Genomic DNA, 19,702 nt, shown 5'->3' with positions numbered 1-19,702 from the left:
CTTATGCTGTTTGACCATATGGACTTTTTCGGGTAGTCATTCATAGGGCTGCAAGTTGGTCCGGAAAAGTATCGATTTATTCTGCCCAATATAAAATGCTCTGCTGTTCTCTCCCCACCACACTCCGAACAAACCGAGACCGAATTGGCAAATCGGTATCTCCAACATCCCCGTTGCTCTACCCGTTCTTCTTCTTGTAGGTCTTGTTAGTCACACGAATTTGTACAAAGATCTTGCGCGTTGACCAGACACTGGGAGTGACTGTTCTTTAAGTAGACTTAGAAAATTTAATCATTCAGTTACGCCAGTTTGTGCCATTTCACCATCGACACCTCCCCTTGAACGTACCACCCCCAAGGGCTCTCCTGTTCAAACATGTCGTCTGTCAAAGTTGCCGTCCGAGTGCGACCTTTCAACAACAGAGAAATCACGAACGAGAGCAGTATCATTATTTCAATGGAAGAAACGTCCACTTGTAAGTTTTTTGTATGTAACTTAACTGCAGAAGTGCATAAGCAATCAGAGTATATTATCCGTTGTGTCAATTTGCCATCCTTTCAGATATTACAAACCCAAAACAAAGTGGGAAAGATGCGACAAAATCTTTTAACTTTGACTACTCTTACTGGAGTTTTGATGTAAGCTAATAAATAGTGGGGTGTGAGACCGCATTGTCCAGAAAGCATGCTACATGAAAATATGCTACACTATGCGGTATCTAATATTTTTCTAGACCTCTGATGCACATTTTGCAACTCAAACACAAGTGTATGAAGATATTGGCGAAGAAATGCTGCTCCATGCCTTCGAGGGCTACAATATTTGCATTTTTGCATATGGCCAAACAGGGTCTGGCAAGTCTTACACTATGATGGGAAAGCAGGAAGAAGGAGAAGAAGGAATTATTCCGCAAATGTGTAAAGATCTGTTTAAAAAAATCAACGACGATGACGAAGGTCTACAGTTTTCCGTAGAGGTTGGGGAAATGAAACTCATTTATTTTATAGTGTCATATTTTATAAGCATTCATTTTTTCGTGTTGCTTCATGTATGATAAATTTAAAGGTCAGCTATATGGAAATTTACTGCGAACGGGTCCGAGACTTGCTAAATCCACAAAATAAAGGCAACTTAAGAGTTAGAGAGCATCCACTTCTAGGGTACGAGTTTTTTTATTCAATAACAAGTATACTAATATAACAATTTTTTTTAGTTCATCAATACTCATTTTGCTTTGTTTTTTGCGACAAAATCTTTGTTGTATTGTGGTAATTCGTGGATTTTGATTTTGACGTGGATGTGTCCCAAAAACTCTTTCTTATATTTCTAGGCCTTATGTTGAAGATTTGAGTAAATTGGCAGTAACGTCTTACAGAGATATTCATCAATTAATGGACGAAGGTTTGTTCCGAATTCACATATTAAAGCAATAACGTCTATGACGCTAATTTTTTTTTGATTGAGTGATAATTTCAACAATTTTACCTTTATGAATACACATGTTGATATGCACATCTTTCCTTTTCTAGGAAACAAAGCTCGAACGGTAGCAGCCACAAATATGAATGAAACCAGTTCTCGATCACATGCAGTATTTACAATAATTTTAACTCAGAAACGATTAGACTTGGTTACAAATTTGACTGCTGAAAAGGTGCGTTTATACTCTTGGAAAAAGTGTTATCAAATCTAGATAGATAATATTACCTACATGCATTTTAATTAAAATTGAACTGCTCATGTAGGTTGCAAAAATTTCGCTAGTAGACTTGGCTGGAAGTGAGCGTGCAGATTCCACAGGTATTATTGAATATCGAGAGTATTGTTGAGTATTATTAATTATTAATACTATTATTGGATTCCACAGGAGCGAAAGGAACACGCTTGAAAGAAGGGGCAAACATTAACAAAAGTCTCACAACTTTAGGTAAGTACAAATTTTACTACTTTTAGCATTTAATTAAGTGGCATAGGGGCTGGAACACTTGGAACTTCTTCCTGCTTGGGTATGAATGTGCCTTCCTTGTGTTTGTATGCAATCATGGAAAAAGAGAAGCTAAAAGAAAGTAGCTTTAAGCTCCCAGAAATTTGTCAAAACCGTAACCCATTTAAGTACCTGTTAAAGTTGTACTTTTAAATAGCAAGAATTTTGATGGTGTAATTTTTTATTTATTTTTTATTTTAGGGAAAGTCATTTCCGCTTTGGCAGAGAATTCGGTAAAACACTTGATTACCTTGTAATAATAAATTCGTCAGTTTGTTGAATAGTTCAATGAGTATAATGTCGCTTCAACAGTCGGCCAAAAAAAGTACGTCGTCGTCTGGCAAAAAGAAAGCAGAATTCATACCAGTAATTGATATATGTACCTATGAATCATAAGAAAACTGGGGGAGAATGTTGCCATTTATCGTATTTTATTTTTTATTGTAGTACCGAGATTCCGTTTTAACATGGTTGCTCCGAGAAAGCCTTGGTGGAAACTCAAAGACTGCAATGATTGCTGGTAAGTACGAACAACGAAAAGCACAACATTATGCAAGATTACAGTTCAAACAATATTTTTATTTTTCTCGGAGCAGCCATTAGCCCTGGTAATAACTTCAATGGCACTACATGTAAAATGTTTAATGGTATTCATGTGTATCTCATCCCTCTTTATAGCTGACATTAACTATGAAGAGACGCTAAGTACACTAAGGTACAAGATAATTAAATAAGTGTTATGTAAGTCTCTGGAATTTGAATTTTGAGCAATGTAGTGTTATTTATTCGTCTTCCTTCAGGTATGCGGATCGTGCGAAGCAAATTGTTTGCAAGGCTGTGGTGAACGAGGACGCTAATGCCAAACTGATCCGAGAACTGGTTAGTAAAATGGTTAAAAAAAATTGGAATATGATGAATGAATAGAGAGAATTAGACGGTATCTTCGTCATCATGGTCATCCTCACTGTCCACTCATAACTAACTACTCAATGTTTCCCTATTAATACAGAAAGACGAAATTCGACGTTTGAAGGAGTTGTTGGAAAAGGAAGGAATTTTTATGGAGGGTGGAGGAGACATGATTCTGGGTGATGGAGAAATTGAAGCCTTTCAAGGAACGAGCAGTGAAACCAACTCTAATTCCACACCGGAAAGAACAAACTCGGTGAAAGCACTTCGAGGACGACGAGGAATGAATAGCACGAGCAGTATTGCAGAAGAGGCAGTTGACCAACTGCATGCCAATGAAAAATTGATTGCAGGTAAATATTACTCCATTGATATAGAAATACATACGTTTGTACTCGTAAAAGTTGTTTACGAAAAATATCCCCACACAACTGCCACGTATATCCGTACCAAAATTCTTACATGTTTTTCACAAATAAATGTACAGAGTTAAACGAAACGTGGGAGGACAAGCTCAAACGGTAATAAACACAAATATATTAATACTCTGCTGCAACTCGCCATTTAACCAAGTTCGCATTTTACTTTCTCAAAGTGCTATATCGATGATGTTCATTAATAGTTTTTTTTCTCTATCGCCAAAAGAACAGAGCAAATTCGTATGCAAAGAGAAGCTGTGTTTGCAGAAATGGGCGTTGCTGTTAAAGAAGATGGTACGTACATATTTCTTAGTCCCAATTCCTACTTATGTATTCCGAATTACGTATATTTATTATCATGTATGGAAAGGATGCAGATATTATGAGAATTTACTGGTCCTTGGGGAATTTGATACAAACTGGTCATTTAAATTCAAGTGATTTTGAGATAATATTGCTCATATTATTATCTACAGGCGGTACTGTTGGCGTCTTTAGTCCGAAAAAAACTCCTCACTTGGTAAACTTGAATGAGGACCCGTTCATGTCGGAATGCTTGGTGAGTGAAAACCAGTGTGACACATTATATGACGGTACAAATATCGACGAGCTCTTGCCATTTGTTTAAAAGTCTTAGAAAATTGTCAATTGTTATATTTAATTTTAAACAATGCAATGGAAAGCATACATCTAAACGCATATGAAAAATTATTTCTATTCTTGATATGCCACAAAGTTCGCTTATGAAATCAAGCATTTGATGTGTGCCCATATGTTTCAGCTGTATTACATTAAAGAGGGCATCACCAAAGTAGGATCTGCTGGGTCGGACATTCCTCAAGTAAGTGATACAACGTTATTTTTTAACAACCCGATCTATTTATCTTATTCTGATCACATGCGACATTCGTTAACAGGATATTCAGCTTTATGGGGCACACATACAAGACGAGCATTGCAACTTCCAGAATTTAAATGACGTCGTCACACTGATTCCACTTCCCGGAGCCGAGTGTTACGTCAATGGTCGACAGTTGGACTCCCCATTAGAACTTACTTCCGGTTCAAGAGTCATTCTTGGCAAGAATCACGTTTTCAGATTTAATAATCCCAGTCAAATTGCAAAGAAAATGATGGAAGATCCTGAAGAAGTTCATCCAGATTCGGAAAATGTTGTCAGTGACTGGAACTTTGCGCAAATAGAGCTACTTGAGAAACAAGGTAAGTGGTGAAAGTACCTTTTTTGTTACATACGTATACAGTTTGCAGTAACATATCACGTCGTAAGTCTCAATGGGATTTGATTAATTTGGAGTCATGGTGTGACTCGGAATTTCAATAAGATTGAATGAATCTATTTTCAACACATTTTATTGATTTCATGCTTTCTCCATTGCTACATTTGCATACTTTTTATAGGTATCGATTTGAAGTTGGAGATGGAAAAGCGGTTGGTGGCCTTGGAAGAACAATTTAGAAAAGAAAAACTGGAGGCTGACACTGCTTTCGAGCAACAAAGAAAAGTAAACTATAAAATATGCACTATACATAAATACACACGGCTTTCTCCAAAGAATCCTCACATTGCCCCATTTTAATCTACTTACCAATCTAACTAACTATTGACTAGCATGTTGATGCTGGATGGAAACTGACCTGGCTGATCTGTGTGTGTATAACACCCTTTGACCTTTTTTGCAGGACTACGAGGCTCGCATAGATGCACTACAAAAGCAAGTTGAAGAGCAATCCATGACCATGAGCATGTACAGCAGCATGTCGGCTGCCACAAATATGGAGGATTCTCACATTATGCTTTCCAGCTCCTATTTGAGCCACGTTGACGAGGGGGATGATGCCATTGGTATAGATTTTATATTGCATAGGTCACAATTGGCAATTTTTTCATTTCATTTGCTTTTTCATCAGCAGAAAATGATTGTGAAGAACTTGTTCAATGGTCAGAAAAGGAATACAACATGGCAATAAAAGCATTCCGCAAATGGCGATCTCATAGGTTCACCTCAATACGCGATGATTTGTGGGGAAATGCTATTTTCTTAAAGGAAGCCAATTCAATATCTGTTGAGCTAAAGAAAAAGGTACTTCATATCAAACGATCTGTCCAGTCAGTTACTTCATTTATAATTATACATACAGCGACAATTGCATAAATATCATTTTATCAATTGCGTAGGTTCAATTCCAGTTTACATTATTAACCGAAACTTTGTACTCTCCCCTTCCTCCTGAGCTGACTATAATGAACGAGAGCAAGAACAGTTTATTCGACGAAGATGATGAGCATTTTGAAAAAAATAACAAGACAACGGTGGCTGTTGAAGTCCAGGATATGAAAAACGGAGCAATGCATTATTGGAGTTTGCAAAAATTAAGGTAAGCTTTATAAACGACGATGAAGATGTATTTCTGGAAACATTTTTGAGAAACATTTATGTGTCACCTAAAAAATGTTTATGAATGCTAATGTGTTCATAGACGACGATTGGAGTTGATGCGAGAAATGTATCAAAACCTAGCTGACGATATTTCACCAACCACTCCTGGGCAAACTCTTTCTATAAATGGGAATCAAGCACAGCTTCAAGATGGACCCAACGACCCATTTTATGATGTACGAACGAGTAATTGTAACCATTATATAGCTGTCTCAGACAAGTAAATCTTAAAGCTAAGACATTAATACTCGATCGTATTCCTTTTTCTCTAGCGTTTTCCATGGTTCAGACTCATTGGTCGGACTTATGTGTACCTTTCTAACCTGCTTTACCCGGTTTCATTAACTCATGACCGAGTACCTGTCGTAAACGAACATGGTGACGTGAAAGGTATTGCGTCGAAATGAATTTTGTATCAAATTAATCTCATCTTAATCATGAAACTCGATTATAATTTATTCATAAATATATTTCAAACAGGGTTCGTGAAATTAATTGTCCAATCGGCAAAACCTGAAGAGCCCGACAACTCCATGGTCAGCACAGAAGGAAACTTTGTAGTACGTCAAAGTGCGAGTAAGTATGAGATCAAGTCTTAATAGAAATTAAGAAGAAATTTAGAAGAGTGAATAAATGTTTCTCATTATTTTCGTCCCGTTTCCAACATTCATTCGTTCCCTTCGTTCATTTTAGGAATAAATTTTGACGATGAGTTCAACGATGAAGTGCACAGGGAAAATATCGGTCCAGATCATCTACCACATTTACAAATTGGGAAGGATTTTACGTTCCGTGTCGTGGTTGTTAGCGCTGTTGGCATTGACCAGAACTTCTCGGATGTTTTCATTCAATTCAAGTGAGTGGCGTTTCAGGATGGTGACTTTCTCTGCTGTGTAGAGCACAGGTTACATAAATATCAATATTGATATTGTTTAATTGCTGAATATTTTCAGATTTTTGAACAAGAATAATGAGACGTTTTCTACCGTAAGTAGATAAATTCTAACTTGTGTATAGGATGCTCTTTAAACTTTAGCTTTAGGACAATTCTTCCTAGAGCTAAAGCACGCATCCATGCAGAATAATGCCACTAATAATAGCTTAACCACGCCCTGTGTTTTTCAGGAACCTGTAAAAAATCCAGGAAAAGGAGTTCCAATTCAAATAGCATATCATCAAAATGTGAGAACAAATGCATTTAGGAACTATTTATTATCTATATGGCTTGATCGAAATGTACATAAGTTAAGTACTAATTTTAATTGCCTCATGCAGATTACGGTGGCTGTGACAGAACCTTTCCTCGACTACATAAAATCTCACCCTATTCTTTTTGAAGTTTTTGGTCATTATCAGGTAGGTCACCAAGTCATCCAGCTTTATTCTTTGTTGAGTAAGAATCTCTGCTCTCAATTTTGTAGTTGCATCCCCTGCATAAAGACTCAAAACAAGATGGAGTGTAAGTATTTGAATATATAATTAAATAGGATTCAATTTAGCCAACGTACATATTTCATGCTAAATTCCAAATTATAATATGTACAGATTATCCACACCATCTCGCCATCCTCCAAGACGATTACAACAACTTCCGCCTATTCCTATTTCCGCTCCCGTCAGATCCAGCAAATACCCAATGTGTGCAGCCCTCACAAACATTTCCACTGTGTTATCTCCATCAAACTCTATATCATCTTCCCATGTTGCTAAAAAATTGGAATTGCTGGTTTGGTTCGAGATTTGTGAACTGGCTCCAAGCGGAGAATATGTTCCATGCATCGGTAACTTACATGAAATATGCACACCCAAACCTAACAGGTTTCATGAATTTTATAATCGAGCAAGGTATGTTCAATTTTTACAGTTAATCATGGAGACACTAACCCTTGTCGAGGAGAATTCATTTTACATCAAGGAATTCAGCGTAGAATTAGAGTAACGATTGGTAAGGAGCATAATAATGAAATGTGAGGTGTTTGTTAATCAAAGTAACAATTGTTTTATTTTAATTGTCCACGAAGTTCACGAAACTGATGAAGGCAAGTCACAATTATATCACTATCGCTAATAAAATAATAAACCCAAGTCACTATTAAGTCATTACTTACAATGCGATGGTGTAAAGTGTAACCCTCCGATTTGGTTGAAATTTTGAAAATAAGTGGTCCATGTCAATACAACCAACGTTTCTTCAGGCGGTTTGTGCGATGGTCAGAATTTGGCAAAATATTTGAGGGTAAAGTTGAAAAATGTGTAATTTTTGGCACGGGAAGAGAATGGAAGTTGAGTTTGCTTCCTCCGTCTGGTAAAAACCGCCCGTTTTTCAACTTTGACCTCAAATATTTTGCCAAATTCTGACCATCGCACAAACTGCCTCAAGAAACGTTGGTTGTATTGACATGGACCACTTAATTTCAAAATTTCAACCAAATCGGGGGGTTACACTTCACACCATCGCATTGTTAGTAGAGATTTGATATATTTTAACTTATCGGTTTATTAAATTTTTAGACGTTAAGTGGAGAGATGTCCGCGAAGTCTTGGTTGGTAAGTGTCTTATTGTTCTAGAATATTCCGAGAATGCATGCAGCATCCTTACCAATACTTGACATACATAAGTAATACGCTTACTAATGAATTTGGCGCAATATTAAAGGTCGAATTCGAACAACTCCGGAATCCAATTACGGCGATGATGGCTTAGAAGAAGAGACTGACGACCACGTTTTAAGTTTAGGTTTATTTCCTGGTGAATATCTCGAATGCTTAGGAGAGGATAGATCAATCTTTAGATTTGAGGGTGCTTGGGACTCCAGTTTGCATAACTCGCCTTTGCTAAACCGGTCCACAAACTCTGGTGAACATGTATTTTTGACAATTTCTGCATATTTAGAGGTATGTTTTTAAGGATCAGTTTCTATAAGTATTTGGCCTTAATTTTTAATAAGTACATATTTATTAACAAAGCTGGAGAACTGTGGGCAGCCGGCAATAGTTACAAAGGATTTGTGCATTCAAATTCATGGGAGATCAGGCCCGAGGTCATTCAAACAATTCTTCTCCAGTCACACTAGAAATCCTCCAGATGCGAATCGCCTCACAGGACTCTATGACCTAGTCCTTCGAAGAGCTACGGATGCCAGTGAGTAAATCTAATCTCCGCATAAAATCTGTGGTTTCCTAAATTAGCACGTAATAAAAACCTACATACAATAAAAGGTTGTGGGCGAAGCTGTCGTCGCTTTCGTCGCGTATTGGATACGAGCACAGCTTATGTACGTGGAGAAGAGAATTTGTGTGGTTGGAGACCCAGAGGAGATTCTTTGATATTCGATCACAAGTGGGTACTCTGTTGTGGACCTGTTTTTGGAATTTGTATTATGTATGTGTACATATTAGAATTGAATTTGTCGACCAGGTGGGAGCTTGAAAAGATAAGACGGATTGAAGAGGTGGAGAAAGTTCGCCATGCACTCCTACTCAAGGACGCCCTCGTTCCTCCCAACAAAGAGGTCAACTCCTTCAGACGCAGCATTTGTAGCAGCAAAGAAGAAAAGGTACACACAATTTTAATCCGAAGTATACATTTGCGTAGTGAAAGCTTGATAGCTGATGATGTCCTGTTTTATAGGAGGTTTGCAATTTAGCAGCGAAAGAAGGGCGAACTCATGTGGTGACAATGAAGTCAGCCTCAGTTGAAGAGAATCTCACTCAGGATCAAATCGACTTGCTTCTCAAGTTTGTGAATCTTATGCAAGACAAAATGATAAAGGTTCTTGAACTATTAAATACGCATAGCTCTGTTAGTAACTACAACTCTGCTACTTGCTAAATTTATTCAAGAATTGAATTTGTGTACAGAATTTCCAAGATAGAGATTTTGATCGTAATACAATCATGGATGAAAATAATGAGGATGGGAATGTGGAAGGAAAATCTCTTACGCCTTCACCTTCTGCAGAGTATGCACTATCGATAATTTGACGCCTCATTATTTCAATTTTAACGTAGATGCGTACTTTTTAGGAATCTTATTGCTTCCCACATGGGTCAACGGGACACGACCCTAGAACGACCTCGCTCACTAATTCTCACAGGAAACTTTAACATAAACTCATTAATGCCACCTCAATCCAAAACCACTCCATCGTCTCCGACCAAAGAGTATTTTCTCTTTATTCCTGAGATTGAAGAAATAAGAATCAGCCCCATCATTTCTCGCAAAGGTTACCTGCATTTATGTGATGATAAGCGAGGAGTGTGGAGAAAGCGGTGGATTACAGGTTAGCCTTTCTTATTTTTTTCTCGTATGGGAAAAGTGAGATTCACTGCATTTCTCTCGCCATGAGGTGTCTCACACGGTACTTGAGCTGTTTGTTGCTTATGATATATAGTGAGACGACCACACGTATTCCTGTTCCGTGATGAAAAAGATCCCGTTGAACGAAACGTGATTAATTTGGCGAATTCTCAAGTTATTTATGACCCAGATGCTGTAGGACCACAAGCATCTATTTTTACGTGAGTCTGCTATAAAAAAGCTTTAGATGAATGCCATACATTTGTGGATATACTTATAATAATTAATATGCTAACATTCTCAACATGAAATAGAATCGTAACGAAGGAGAGGACTTATACCCTTCAACCACCACAGGTAAAAAAATTGATGCTAAATATATTAGTTTGGGGTATAATGGAATTATCGTCTCGTTATTACAGGATAAGGACGTCCTTGACTGGCTTTATGCAATTAGCCCATTACTCGCTGGACAAATTCGGTATATTATTATTGTTATTAAATTTCTTTTCTCCTTGCGCAAACTGAGAATAAAAATAAAAACTATTAAATCTCAGATCACGGATGGCTCTCCAGAAAGCGGCCGAGAAACAGCCTTCGCCTGTGACTGATTGTATCAATTCAATGTAAGCTACATGGAACGACATAACGAGAAAACGAGTTATTAATGCGCTACACATTCCATAATAATAATAATTATTATATTTATTCTCCTCAACTACTCTGGCTTAGCGCTAATGAAGCTAATCATAATCAGTACTTTTAAGACAGAATTTACGAGTTGTGAATTGCATATTTTAATTGAGTTGTGATGTTGTGATGTTGACGATGTTGTTAAAAATAACTTTAATTTTGCCACATGCAAAATAAATATTTACTTATGCAAACTCCTTATAAGCGAGCAAGCAACGTGTTTTATTAGTATGTTAGTTATACATTAAATTATTATTATTACAGGGAATCGTATGCATGGATGTGGGTATGGGCGCCGAGAACATCCTAGAAATAGTATTCAAAGTCCAGTGTCAATGTGCGAGTATGTACATTATTTTAGCATATATAGTCCAAATAAACGATTATCGTATTTGGGCTGACTCCCCGCATCGATAACAGCGACAATCCGCTGGTTCTTTAAGAGAGATAACGTATGTCTCCTTGTCCCCCGTCAACAATTTCCCGTCCTGATCATAGCATTTTGTCAACGTTATTTCTCTCGAACGAAGATTCGATTCTCGGCAACATTGACAGTCCTGAAAAATTTTAAAATTTCAGAAACCCAGTCAAAATGGTTTGCAGTGTGACAAATCTCAAACTGCTTTCACTCTGTAACTCACCTTCATGAAACCAGAATGAGATACAGCTGACGGTCGAACTTTCGAAGCGCAACTTCCTTCACATGTAATGATCTTAATAATTACCCTGATGCACTCAATTTATGCAATCAGTGTAAGGTTAGTAAATCAAGTTCTTACCTTCACATTTGCTCACGGCAACCTCCCCTTCGCATGTCCTTTCCATCTGTCCATTCGCAGCGTAGATTTCTAGAAACATTTACAGATTATTTGCACTCGATTATTTATGAACAAATGCACTTTTTCAAAAGGAAACTTGGTAATATAACCTTTGATGATATGAATGGTGGATGGGAGCGTCTCACAAGCTGAAGTCCCTTGAACTTGAACATCAGCAACTGCCAGAAGTAGAAGGGGAAAGATGAATCCCAATGACATTTTGTAGGATTTGATTATACTGGTTGGCCAAACTTTTCACAAATATTAACAAGTTAGTTAAAACTATCAAGATTTCCAGCACAATCTGACTTACGAAATACTTGCTTTATCTTTGACGAGTTAATTTAGGCTGGAAATCTTAGTCGCATCTTGTCTCTCAAAGTTTCAACTCAGCCAAGTACAATAGCCCAGTGATAATTATGGACGGGTTATTGGGTCGTCCCACTGGAACTGTCGACCCGTCGCCACTTGGCCCAGGTTTTCATCTCTTTTATACTGGCTGGCTGTTGTTGATGGGATGATAAAATATATTATGTACACGTAGTTTATACCCTTTTTTGATAAAAGGTCAAGCCTACAATCGTGTCACCCACCACGCATTGATCTCATCAGAACTCCAAAACATGAGAATCGTTTTAGCCGAAATACAGTCGTTTCAGTAATGAGTCCGCTGTGCAATATCATAATGGAGACGCAGCAAGGGTCCCTCCCAAGGGAGCAGAATAAGCATCAAAGATTTATTACTATTTTTATTTTTATATAACAAAGTAACTCGTCTGAGTAGCATTTATCAATGTCAAAAGTCAGATACTAGGAAAACTTGCTTTCTCCATTTCTCAAGTTACCTCATTTTCCTATATACGAATACGACTACCACTACCGACCGAGTACACTACAATAATAATCATAGAAACTTAAGACTCTCTTGGATGACACGTTGGCGCGTAATCTCACTTTACCCCTATCCAATGTATTTAAATGAAAAAGTCTAAAATCGAATCAACTTAATGAGTTTTGAGATAAATGCAACTTTTGATACTTTAATGCAAATCTAATTTTTGGTACTACAAACAAGTCGTTTTGAAAAAAATTAAAAAATTCGTTTTTGCAGAAATTTATTGTAAAAAGATGGCAAATAAATTTATTAATTTTTTTCCAAAACGACTTGTTTGTAGTATCAAAAATTAGCTTTACATTAAAGTATCAAAAGTTGAGTTTATCTCAAAACTCATGAAGTTGATTCGATTTTAAACTTTGCATTTAAAAACATTGAACAAGGGCAAGGTGAGAAAAAAACTCTATGACGGTGTAACAAGAGCCTTAATATTACGATAATAATACTACGGCAGAAAGCAGAGCGAAAACCACATTTCTCACGTTGCTGCCAACTCCAGCATGTCTTGTATTTTCATGGCAGAGATTAACAACTGTTCAACTTCAACGTCAACAGAAGTCAACACTGATTTGGCCTATCAATATTAATCTTTGTGAATATTTCGATTTGGGCAGTTAATTCGATTAATCCTGCAATTAATTTCACTTGCTCGACCTATAAATCTCATTGCGTATTCACTACAAATTTCGAGGTATTTAATTCGCTATTGATGGTTCTGGAGTAGTTTATAAATAGGTAAACATTTAATTTCTTTTTTAGGCGTAGTGAATATTTTCCTAGGGAAATGGATACAATTCAAAGTGAGAACGCTACCGTTCAAGAAGATCTTGATCGGCAGAACATCGATGCTCCGACGAATTCTACTCCAGAAGAGGGAAGAACCCAAGATCATGTCATGGAGGGTGAGACATCCCTGTCGAAACATCAACGGAAGAAACTTGCAAAAAAGTTAAAATGGGAGGAGAACAAGAAGCTGCGTCGAGCCAAGACCAAGGCGAAAAGGAAGGAACTCCAGGCTAAGATAAATGCCGGCTTGATTCCAAAACCTCTTTTTTCTCGAAAAGTCAAAAAGTCAAATACTATGAAGGAATCCGGTAATAGAGTCGGCGTGGCTATTGACATGAGTTTCAACCACTTGATGATTGAAAAAGTTGGTACTTATGCATTATGATGGTAATATAAAAATAAATCTATCAAATGTATATATTTTTATGAATTACAGGACATGGCAAAATGTATCAAACAAATAAATAGATGCTACAGTTTCAACAGGATACAAAAGAATCCGGTCCAATACTACGTATCAAGTTGTAATGCACCAGAAATGATGAAGAAATATAATGGTTGGGAACATTGGGATGTAAATCAACAATCGATCTATACAAACTTAATTTATGAGAGATTTTTTGATAGATTTTTATTTTATGCAGGTTAATTTTACTAGTAATTCATATTTTGAATTAGAAAATTTTCCAAAGGATAAAATAATCTATTTATCAAGTGAATCCGAAAATGTACTGACCACTGTTGAACCGGAATACCTGTACGTTATTGGGGGATTGGTTGACCATAACTCCCAAAAGGTTCGTTGAACAGTTGAGCTATCGCTTCTTAAGAATATTATATAGTTGGTTAGAATAAATTGTATTTTAATTGAGTCAATTCCTGCTTGCCATTGAAGGGCCTATGCCACTCTCTTGCTGTAAAGAATGGGATAAAGCATGCAAGATTACCGATTGATGAGCATCTTGACATGAAAACGAGAAAAGTATTGACCATCAATCACGGTTAGTGAATACTAGGGTAAACAGTACCGTACCACTATACTAATTAATACACTACAAAATATTAACTTTTCAGTATTTGAAATTTTGACAAACGTCTCCCAAGGTATGTATGAATCCTAAAATTTTAACACTATTCTTTTCAATTTTGCCCCTCCCTGCTATTGGTAAATTATGTATGTATCCTAAAATACTCACACTGTTCTTTTCAATTTTATCAAGGGATGCCATGGGATAAATCAATGATCGAGGTTATTGCGCCAAGAAAAATGGCTCAGCTCAAAATCCCGCATAGTTGACTTTAGAATTAAAATTATAACAATAAATAGAATGATTTTTGTATTTTATTATTGACATAATAGATATATTTGAAGGATGACTTTTTGCAATTAAAGAGAATATATACTATACTATATATGTGGCTAATAAAGCACTAGAAGAATGCTAAACAATGCTTAGTAAACATTTTAAGTAATCAAATCTACCACGACCGAATTTAGAGTTCCAAGGACACGATATTCTTTAATACGGAATAATATGCGATCAACTCTATAAAACTTTGTTAGTATTTATAATTTATATATTAATCACAATCACAATTCTAGCAAATTAAGTAATCATCGAGCAACTTCATTGGAATATTTGTCATTATAGAACCACCTAGCCTAACCTTAAATTTTATTTCTATTTTTCGGTGTTAAGCGCTCGAATAAATTCTTCTAGTTTATCTTGAATCTGCCGAATGCGTTCTGAAATTAGATGAACCACGATAGATTACATAAATATTTCATTGCTATATTAAATGCATGCAAAATAAAACTTACTCAAGTCCTCGGCTAGTTGAACACGTTTACCCGTCAGAAGTTGACAGACCTTATCTTTGTCTTGACCAAAGTCTTCCAATACTTCTTTTATTTCTTTTTCTAATCTGCGAGCTACAATTCAGGAATAAATAATTTTGCATGATACAAAAACCATATACCACAATAATTAAACAAAAAATAACCTTCTCTATTTACTACTTGCTGCCGCAATGCATTTGAAGTAACTTTTAGCATTTGCTGAATTCTCCAGAACAAGACAACCTCATTACAATCGATCTACAAAAAATATTTCTTGACAACTTGTACAAGGTTCCTCAAATAAAAACCGTTTGAAAGCGTCAATGGAAATTACCTCGCCTTCTACACCTCTTGAATAAATCCAATATCCTTTTTTGCATTCGAATGCCTTATTCAAACTTTTTTCTAAAAAGCCCTGACGGTATATGGCAAACCATGTTGTTTTAATTGTGTCCAAGTCTACTTTCACACCTCTAGCTTCCAAATTCTTTTTTATCACAGTAATTTCCTCTGGTGATAGACTAGCCGCATGTTTCTGAAAAAATTTTATAATTAAAAATGATTAAAAAATAGTCTTGATTAATGTGCCCGTGAGTGAAAACTACATAACCTACTCACATCGCTATTCCCACCGTTGTTCAAAATGGCTTCAATTTCAGATTTAACTGCCGCACGAAGTTGCTGACTGTCTGAAGGATATCGCCATTTTAACCACTTTTCAAATGTTCCAGGTCCTACCATTTGATGTAGAAACTCCTTCGACGCCTTTATCAGTCACAATCAATCAATTTATCAATCAATTTTCATCTTTCAATAAAAATTTAAATATATGTATATAAAAATAAATTAACCTGGAGACGATCCTTAAGACACTGTTCAAGGAATTTTACGGCCCCATCCCACTGCCCTTTGTCATGAACAGAACGATCTTCTAATGTATTTAATTGAATTACTCTTAAAACTTCAGGGGCCTGCAAACAAAATATATATCTAATAAACGAATACACAACTGGAATTTGTATTTACTGTAGTTGAGTTACCTTTTCTTCCCATTGGTGACGTTTAAAAGATTCATCAACTACAGATGCTTTAAGCGCGTCAAATATTTTATCGTGGTCTTTTGACGCCTTGGCAGATTCTAAAAACTGGCAAAACTTGTCTCGTAGTACTTCCCAACCGACCTCAACACATTTACTGGGTAATTTTTGCTCAGCCCATTGCTTTAATCTAATGTCTACTGCAGTATTAAAAGTATTTGATGAGCCGGACTGTGCTGCTGGGAGGAAAATATTTTCAAAGACGTGTAAACTCATATTTTCCCAAAGCTTCTTTGTGATCAATTCTTCCCATTCTTTTGCAGAAACTTGAGACAAATTTACAACTTCGTCTAGAATTTCACCACGAGCCTTTTCGTATAATTCATCTCGGTCAAGCTCACGTAATCTGGAAATGGAAATCAGATATAATCACAGCGTTAGTGAGACAATTAAACCCCACGACAATTTAAGTTTAGCATTGTTTTTGTACCATTAAGGATAAGTGTTATTAAATATTTAACTGCGAATCAAACAGTTGTAGAGATGATGGAAAGTTTAGATAATTTAAGCGACAATAAATTATTGGAAAGAATAAATGAAACAACACGCCAAATTTTAAGATATAGTTCCTAGTTGCAGAAAAGAAAGCGCCATGAAAGTATGCGGACACTAGCATTATCATAGCCAAAAACACCAAGTGTTGAAAGTTCGGACAGTGACACCGACCCTGAAGCAGATAGACGAGGGGGAACATGTGTAATAACCTTGATATCGTTTTCCCTTATCTGTTTCTGACATACTGAATGAATAAAAAGCTTTGTGATATTGAAAAATTGATATATGAACCTGACCTTGGAAAGTTGTTTTTCCATTCTGTTTCCAAGTTGAACCTCATGGCTTTAAATCCATCCGCTTGCTGTTCTACCGTTTCCCTCACCATTTTCCAGAAGCATTCACTGACAGCTAATGATAAGTTTTTCGTCGTTACTTGAGTCGACCCAATTTTCCCAGATTTGAAAAGCTTTGAATTTCTGAAAAAGTTTTCTTCATGTTGTTTAATTTGATCAATCGAGTCGCTAGCTTTTCCTCCTCTTCCAGTAACAACTGCAAAGTATCCCAAGGCCCGCATTGGAAAAAGACTTCCAGACAAAATTTTTTGAATCCTGTCCGGGTTCGACATATTTTCTTCAGCCAAGTCTACTTTGGTAAGTACAAAAATGGTTCGCCTTCCATGAGGGTCCATTTGTGAGACTAGATCTGTAACATTACTTCTTTCAGCATCCACTGAACCATCCTGAATGCAAAGGATGATAGCATTAGGATTGGACATGTACTGCTTGCTCATTTGCAAAATTGACTCTTTGGTATCATCGGCCATTTCAATTGTTTGTGTCGAAATCACTCCTGGCAGGTCCACTAAGACCATTCTTGACAAGCCTGGTCCTTTTACTAAACAATTAACACAAGGATGTCTCTTATTCAAACATGTTTGCTAGCCTTGCTTGTTACATATTAATGTGCCATCAAGTTACCTGTCATGCTGATGACTTGATCAGAAACTGTTTTCCCACTGGATCGGACGCTGTTCATCATCCTCAATTCAACTTCACGTCTGAGGTCCGCAAGGTCCGTTTCCTTCGTGAGATCAAATTCTCGAGATGAATCTTTAAACTGCAGAGCAATAAATAATAAGAAGTTTTTTTTAGTTTTCATATGAAGTGTATAACTTATTATTAACTTATTAACTTCGACTTACCTGGGCAATGTGGTAGGGTCCTATAGATGAAGAAAAATTAAATCGGTTCATAAAATCAATTTAATTTCTAGACCGAGATTCATCAAATAATGTTCTTACCTTCACTTAGGGTAACTTTAACTGGGGCTGGAAGAAAGCAAAGAATATTATACTCACAAATTGTAAACTCTTAGATAGGTAGCTCAACTTCGCGTATTTTATAGAAAACATAAACAAATAAACAAACAACATACCTCTTGTCATCATTTCTCCGGCTCCTCGAGGAAAGATTCGAGCCTTTGCAATCATTTCCAAAACACTAGTTTTACCAGAAGATTGATCACCAACTACGACAACTCTTGGCAAATGATCTGCAGATCGGTAAGACGAGTCAAAGTCCACCAATTCATCTAAAACTTCACTGTACATGTCAATTAAGGATTTCTTAATGTTTCTTCTAGTTTGAACATCTTTTCCACGTAACAAAATTTGTTTCCTTAATTCCTTGTTTTCCTTCTCCAATTTTTCTATCTCCTTTTGATACTTTAGTTGAACCTTGATTAACTCGTCTTGTAACGACTCCAGTCGAGCATAGAGGGATTCTATTCTTTCCGCAGGATTATGGATTTTTCCAGCAGCTTTCTCTGCCGCAACTGACATTCGCTGAAGCACCCCTGGGCTCATAACTATTGCATCTCCGTTTGAATTTCTTGTCAAGTGTGTCTCTTCTGACATATGTGCAGTAGTCTCATCCTCGGTTGCCTTAATTGCTTTGTCTAATCGCTGATCAAACCAATGACGGAATTCCCCTAAGCGCTTTTGACCTAATGCCTTGGTCTCTGGATCGATTTCAAAATCCTTGACTTTATTTTTAAACTCGATTATTGACCCTTGCCAAGCATCTATTTTTTCAGGAGGAGGCATCAAATCTTTTAACCAAGATGTATCAGGGAGGGAATCCTTCCAATTCTGATAACTCTGCGAGGGAAATGTAAAGATTAGTATCGTTCATCAAGGGCTGATTTTGATAATTTCATATTACCTGATGAAGGCTAACCGTTCCAGCAGCAGCACCACCCAGAACTATATATCTCAGCTTCAACGCTGATCTGAGAACTCTGGCGACAAGCATGGCAAGTCCTCGCTGATGAACAAGTGGAATTGATTGAAGGCGCACCACAGACGCTAATATCGGCCGCACAGGATTTCTTTTCGGATTCATTCTGAGCATTTTTTCAAATTGATGAGATTATGTCGTGTCGACGTGAATATGTCAATCAATAATCAAGGAAATATGGTAAATTTGGAATTATGTCGTCTTCATCCTGCACTGACTAGAAAGTATGTACTATCTGTAAAACACGTTAATTTGTAATTGTGTTTGGATAATCACTTAGAAATAGAAACATGTCAGTACATGATATTACGACATCGAAAAGCAAAAAAATTACATGAGAATCATTCCATATAAATGACGCCCAAAGATCTTCGATGCCACAAATTTAAGCAATTTCAAAGTTCATCTGTCAGCAGTAGCTTCCCATTGTCGTGCGGCTCTCTATTAATTAAAAACTATTTGTCCATTAATCAACGTTTAGAGTAATTTTACAAATATTTAAAGATAGGATGCAATTTAGTAGCGAAAAAAGCAGCTCAAATTATAATTGTTTTCCAACTTACCCAAATGTCTGTCTTGAAGAATTATTTTTCTGTTCCCGGTTCTCACAGGTGTGGTTTCATTGAGCAAAACTCAATCTGCCCCGCCGGCCGGCTTTCAACTTGCAAAAGTCACTACATAAAAGTGCACAAGTAACTAAATAAATAATT

At 36.6% G+C, this 19,702-nt stretch overlaps 4 protein-coding genes across 6 annotated transcripts; 2 read left to right on the top strand and 2 right to left on the bottom strand.

Moving 5' to 3' along the window:
* The first annotated feature begins 199 nt into the window (after positions 1-199).
* LOC110847278 (kinesin-like protein unc-104) lies at positions 200-10,976 on the top strand. Its single transcript, XM_035849731.1, has 47 exons — positions 200-475; positions 562-638; positions 734-976; positions 1,066-1,160; positions 1,331-1,401; positions 1,530-1,654; positions 1,746-1,800; positions 1,868-1,927; positions 2,186-2,217; positions 2,297-2,350; positions 2,432-2,504; positions 2,581-2,592; positions 2,663-2,699; positions 2,785-2,863; positions 2,994-3,246; positions 3,381-3,414; positions 3,539-3,606; positions 3,789-3,871; positions 4,094-4,153; positions 4,230-4,533; positions 4,732-4,835; positions 5,014-5,176; positions 5,242-5,414; positions 5,510-5,709; positions 5,812-5,947; positions 6,044-6,161; positions 6,252-6,347; positions 6,465-6,627; positions 6,725-6,758; positions 6,897-6,953; positions 7,047-7,127; positions 7,193-7,230; positions 7,317-7,552; positions 7,636-7,716; positions 7,793-7,810; positions 8,283-8,318; positions 8,428-8,666; positions 8,739-8,913; positions 8,991-9,111; positions 9,190-9,328; positions 9,403-9,543; positions 9,633-9,733; positions 9,798-10,054; positions 10,166-10,292; positions 10,386-10,428; positions 10,494-10,552; positions 10,629-10,976. Exons 1-47 carry the CDS (start codon positions 376-378, stop codon positions 10,699-10,701), a joined length of 5,124 nt encoding a protein of 1,707 aa, XP_035705624.1. The 5' UTR covers positions 200-375; the 3' UTR covers positions 10,702-10,976.
* LOC110847283 (partner of bursicon) lies at positions 10,963-12,062 on the bottom strand. Of its 2 annotated transcripts, none has more exons than XM_022094204.2 (5): positions 11,896-12,062; positions 11,693-11,833; positions 11,544-11,612; positions 11,406-11,461; positions 10,963-11,321 (listed from the first exon to the last, which is right to left on the bottom strand). In XM_022094204.2, exons 2-5 carry the CDS (start codon positions 11,799-11,801, stop codon positions 11,148-11,150), a joined length of 408 nt encoding a protein of 135 aa, XP_021949896.1. In that variant the 5' UTR covers positions 11,802-11,833; positions 11,896-12,062; the 3' UTR covers positions 10,963-11,147. The 2 variants fall into 2 exon arrangements, with proteins under 2 accessions (XP_021949896.1, XP_021949897.1); XM_022094205.2 differs by having other exon boundaries at positions 11,907-12,060.
* Positions 12,063-12,956: 894 nt separating this feature from the next.
* LOC110847281 (tRNA methyltransferase 10 homolog A) lies at positions 12,957-14,995 on the top strand. The gene is made up of 7 exons (XM_022094201.2): positions 12,957-13,168; positions 13,237-13,627; positions 13,700-13,837; positions 13,908-14,060; positions 14,159-14,264; positions 14,338-14,367; positions 14,484-14,995. Exons 2-7 carry the CDS (start codon positions 13,262-13,264, stop codon positions 14,558-14,560), a joined length of 870 nt encoding a protein of 289 aa, XP_021949893.1. The 5' UTR covers positions 12,957-13,168; positions 13,237-13,261; the 3' UTR covers positions 14,561-14,995.
* LOC110847279 (dynamin-like 120 kDa protein, mitochondrial) lies at positions 14,757-19,603 on the bottom strand. Of its 2 annotated transcripts, XM_022094200.2 has the most exons (15): positions 19,556-19,603; positions 19,327-19,433; positions 18,918-19,227; positions 18,130-18,853; positions 17,996-18,022; positions 17,897-17,916; positions 17,673-17,811; positions 16,992-17,589; positions 16,144-16,546; positions 15,955-16,074; positions 15,722-15,868; positions 15,438-15,638; positions 15,268-15,361; positions 15,086-15,196; positions 14,757-15,010 (listed from the first exon to the last, which is right to left on the bottom strand). In XM_022094200.2, the coding sequence occupies exons 3-15, from the start codon at positions 19,104-19,106 to the stop codon at positions 14,946-14,948; spliced, it is 2,838 nt and encodes a 945-aa protein (XP_021949892.1). In that variant the 5' UTR covers positions 19,107-19,227; positions 19,327-19,433; positions 19,556-19,603; the 3' UTR covers positions 14,757-14,945. The 2 variants fall into 2 exon arrangements, with proteins under 2 accessions (XP_021949892.1, XP_035705626.1); XM_035849733.1 differs by lacking the exon at positions 19,556-19,603 and having other exon boundaries at positions 19,327-19,525.
* Positions 19,604-19,702: the final 99 nt, after the last annotated feature.

The sequence above is a fragment of the Folsomia candida genome, unplaced genomic scaffold (genome assembly GCF_002217175.1).
Source record: "Folsomia candida strain VU population unplaced genomic scaffold, ASM221717v1 Fcan01_Sc003, whole genome shotgun sequence".
Classification (NCBI taxonomy): Eukaryota; Metazoa; Arthropoda; class Collembola; order Entomobryomorpha; family Isotomidae; genus Folsomia; species Folsomia candida.
Note: the sequence above shows the minus strand (reverse complement) of the source record. Positions and strands in the feature narration are given on the sequence as shown.

What these genes read in the sequence shown, in the direction of transcription:
- LOC110847278 (XM_035849731.1), top strand. Translation starts at nt 376, where the DNA reads ATGTCGTCTGTCAAAGTTGCCGTCCGAGTGCGACCTTTCAACAACAGA. An exon ending in CGTTCATGTCGGAATGCTTG is followed by an intron (nt 3,872 to 4,093) that starts GTGAGTGAAAAC and finishes CATATGTTTCAG; the next exon opens with CTGTATTACATTAAAGAGGG. An exon ending in AGAATATGTTCCATGCATCG is followed by an intron (nt 7,553 to 7,635) that starts GTAACTTACATG and finishes CAATTTTTACAG; the next exon opens with TTAATCATGGAGACACTAAC.
- LOC110847283 (XM_022094204.2), bottom strand. Translation starts at nt 11,801, where the DNA reads ATGTCATTGGGATTCATCTTTCCCCTTCTACTTCTGGCAGTTGCTGAT. An exon ending in CACCATTCATATCATCAAAG is followed by an intron (nt 11,613 to 11,692) that starts GTTATATTACCA and finishes AAATGTTTCTAG; the next exon opens with AAATCTACGCTGCGAATGGA. An exon ending in CTCATTCTGGTTTCATGAAG is followed by an intron (nt 11,322 to 11,405) that starts GTGAGTTACAGA and finishes AAAATTTTTCAG; the next exon opens with GACTGTCAATGTTGCCGAGA.
- LOC110847281 (XM_022094201.2), top strand. Translation starts at nt 13,262, where the DNA reads ATGGATACAATTCAAAGTGAGAACGCTACCGTTCAAGAAGATCTTGAT. An exon ending in ATGGTTGGGAACATTGGGAT is followed by an intron (nt 13,838 to 13,907) that starts GTAAATCAACAA and finishes TATTTTATGCAG; the next exon opens with GTTAATTTTACTAGTAATTC. An exon ending in TTGACCATAACTCCCAAAAG is followed by an intron (nt 14,061 to 14,158) that starts GTTCGTTGAACA and finishes TTGCCATTGAAG; the next exon opens with GGCCTATGCCACTCTCTTGC.
- LOC110847279 (XM_022094200.2), bottom strand. Translation starts at nt 19,106, where the DNA reads ATGCTCAGAATGAATCCGAAAAGAAATCCTGTGCGGCCGATATTAGCG. An exon ending in GTCACCAATGGGAAGAAAAG is followed by an intron (nt 16,075 to 16,143) that starts GTAACTCAACTA and finishes TTTTGTTTGCAG; the next exon opens with GCCCCTGAAGTTTTAAGAGT. An exon ending in ACAACGGTGGGAATAGCGAT is followed by an intron (nt 15,639 to 15,721) that starts GTGAGTAGGTTA and finishes AAATTTTTTCAG; the next exon opens with AAACATGCGGCTAGTCTATC.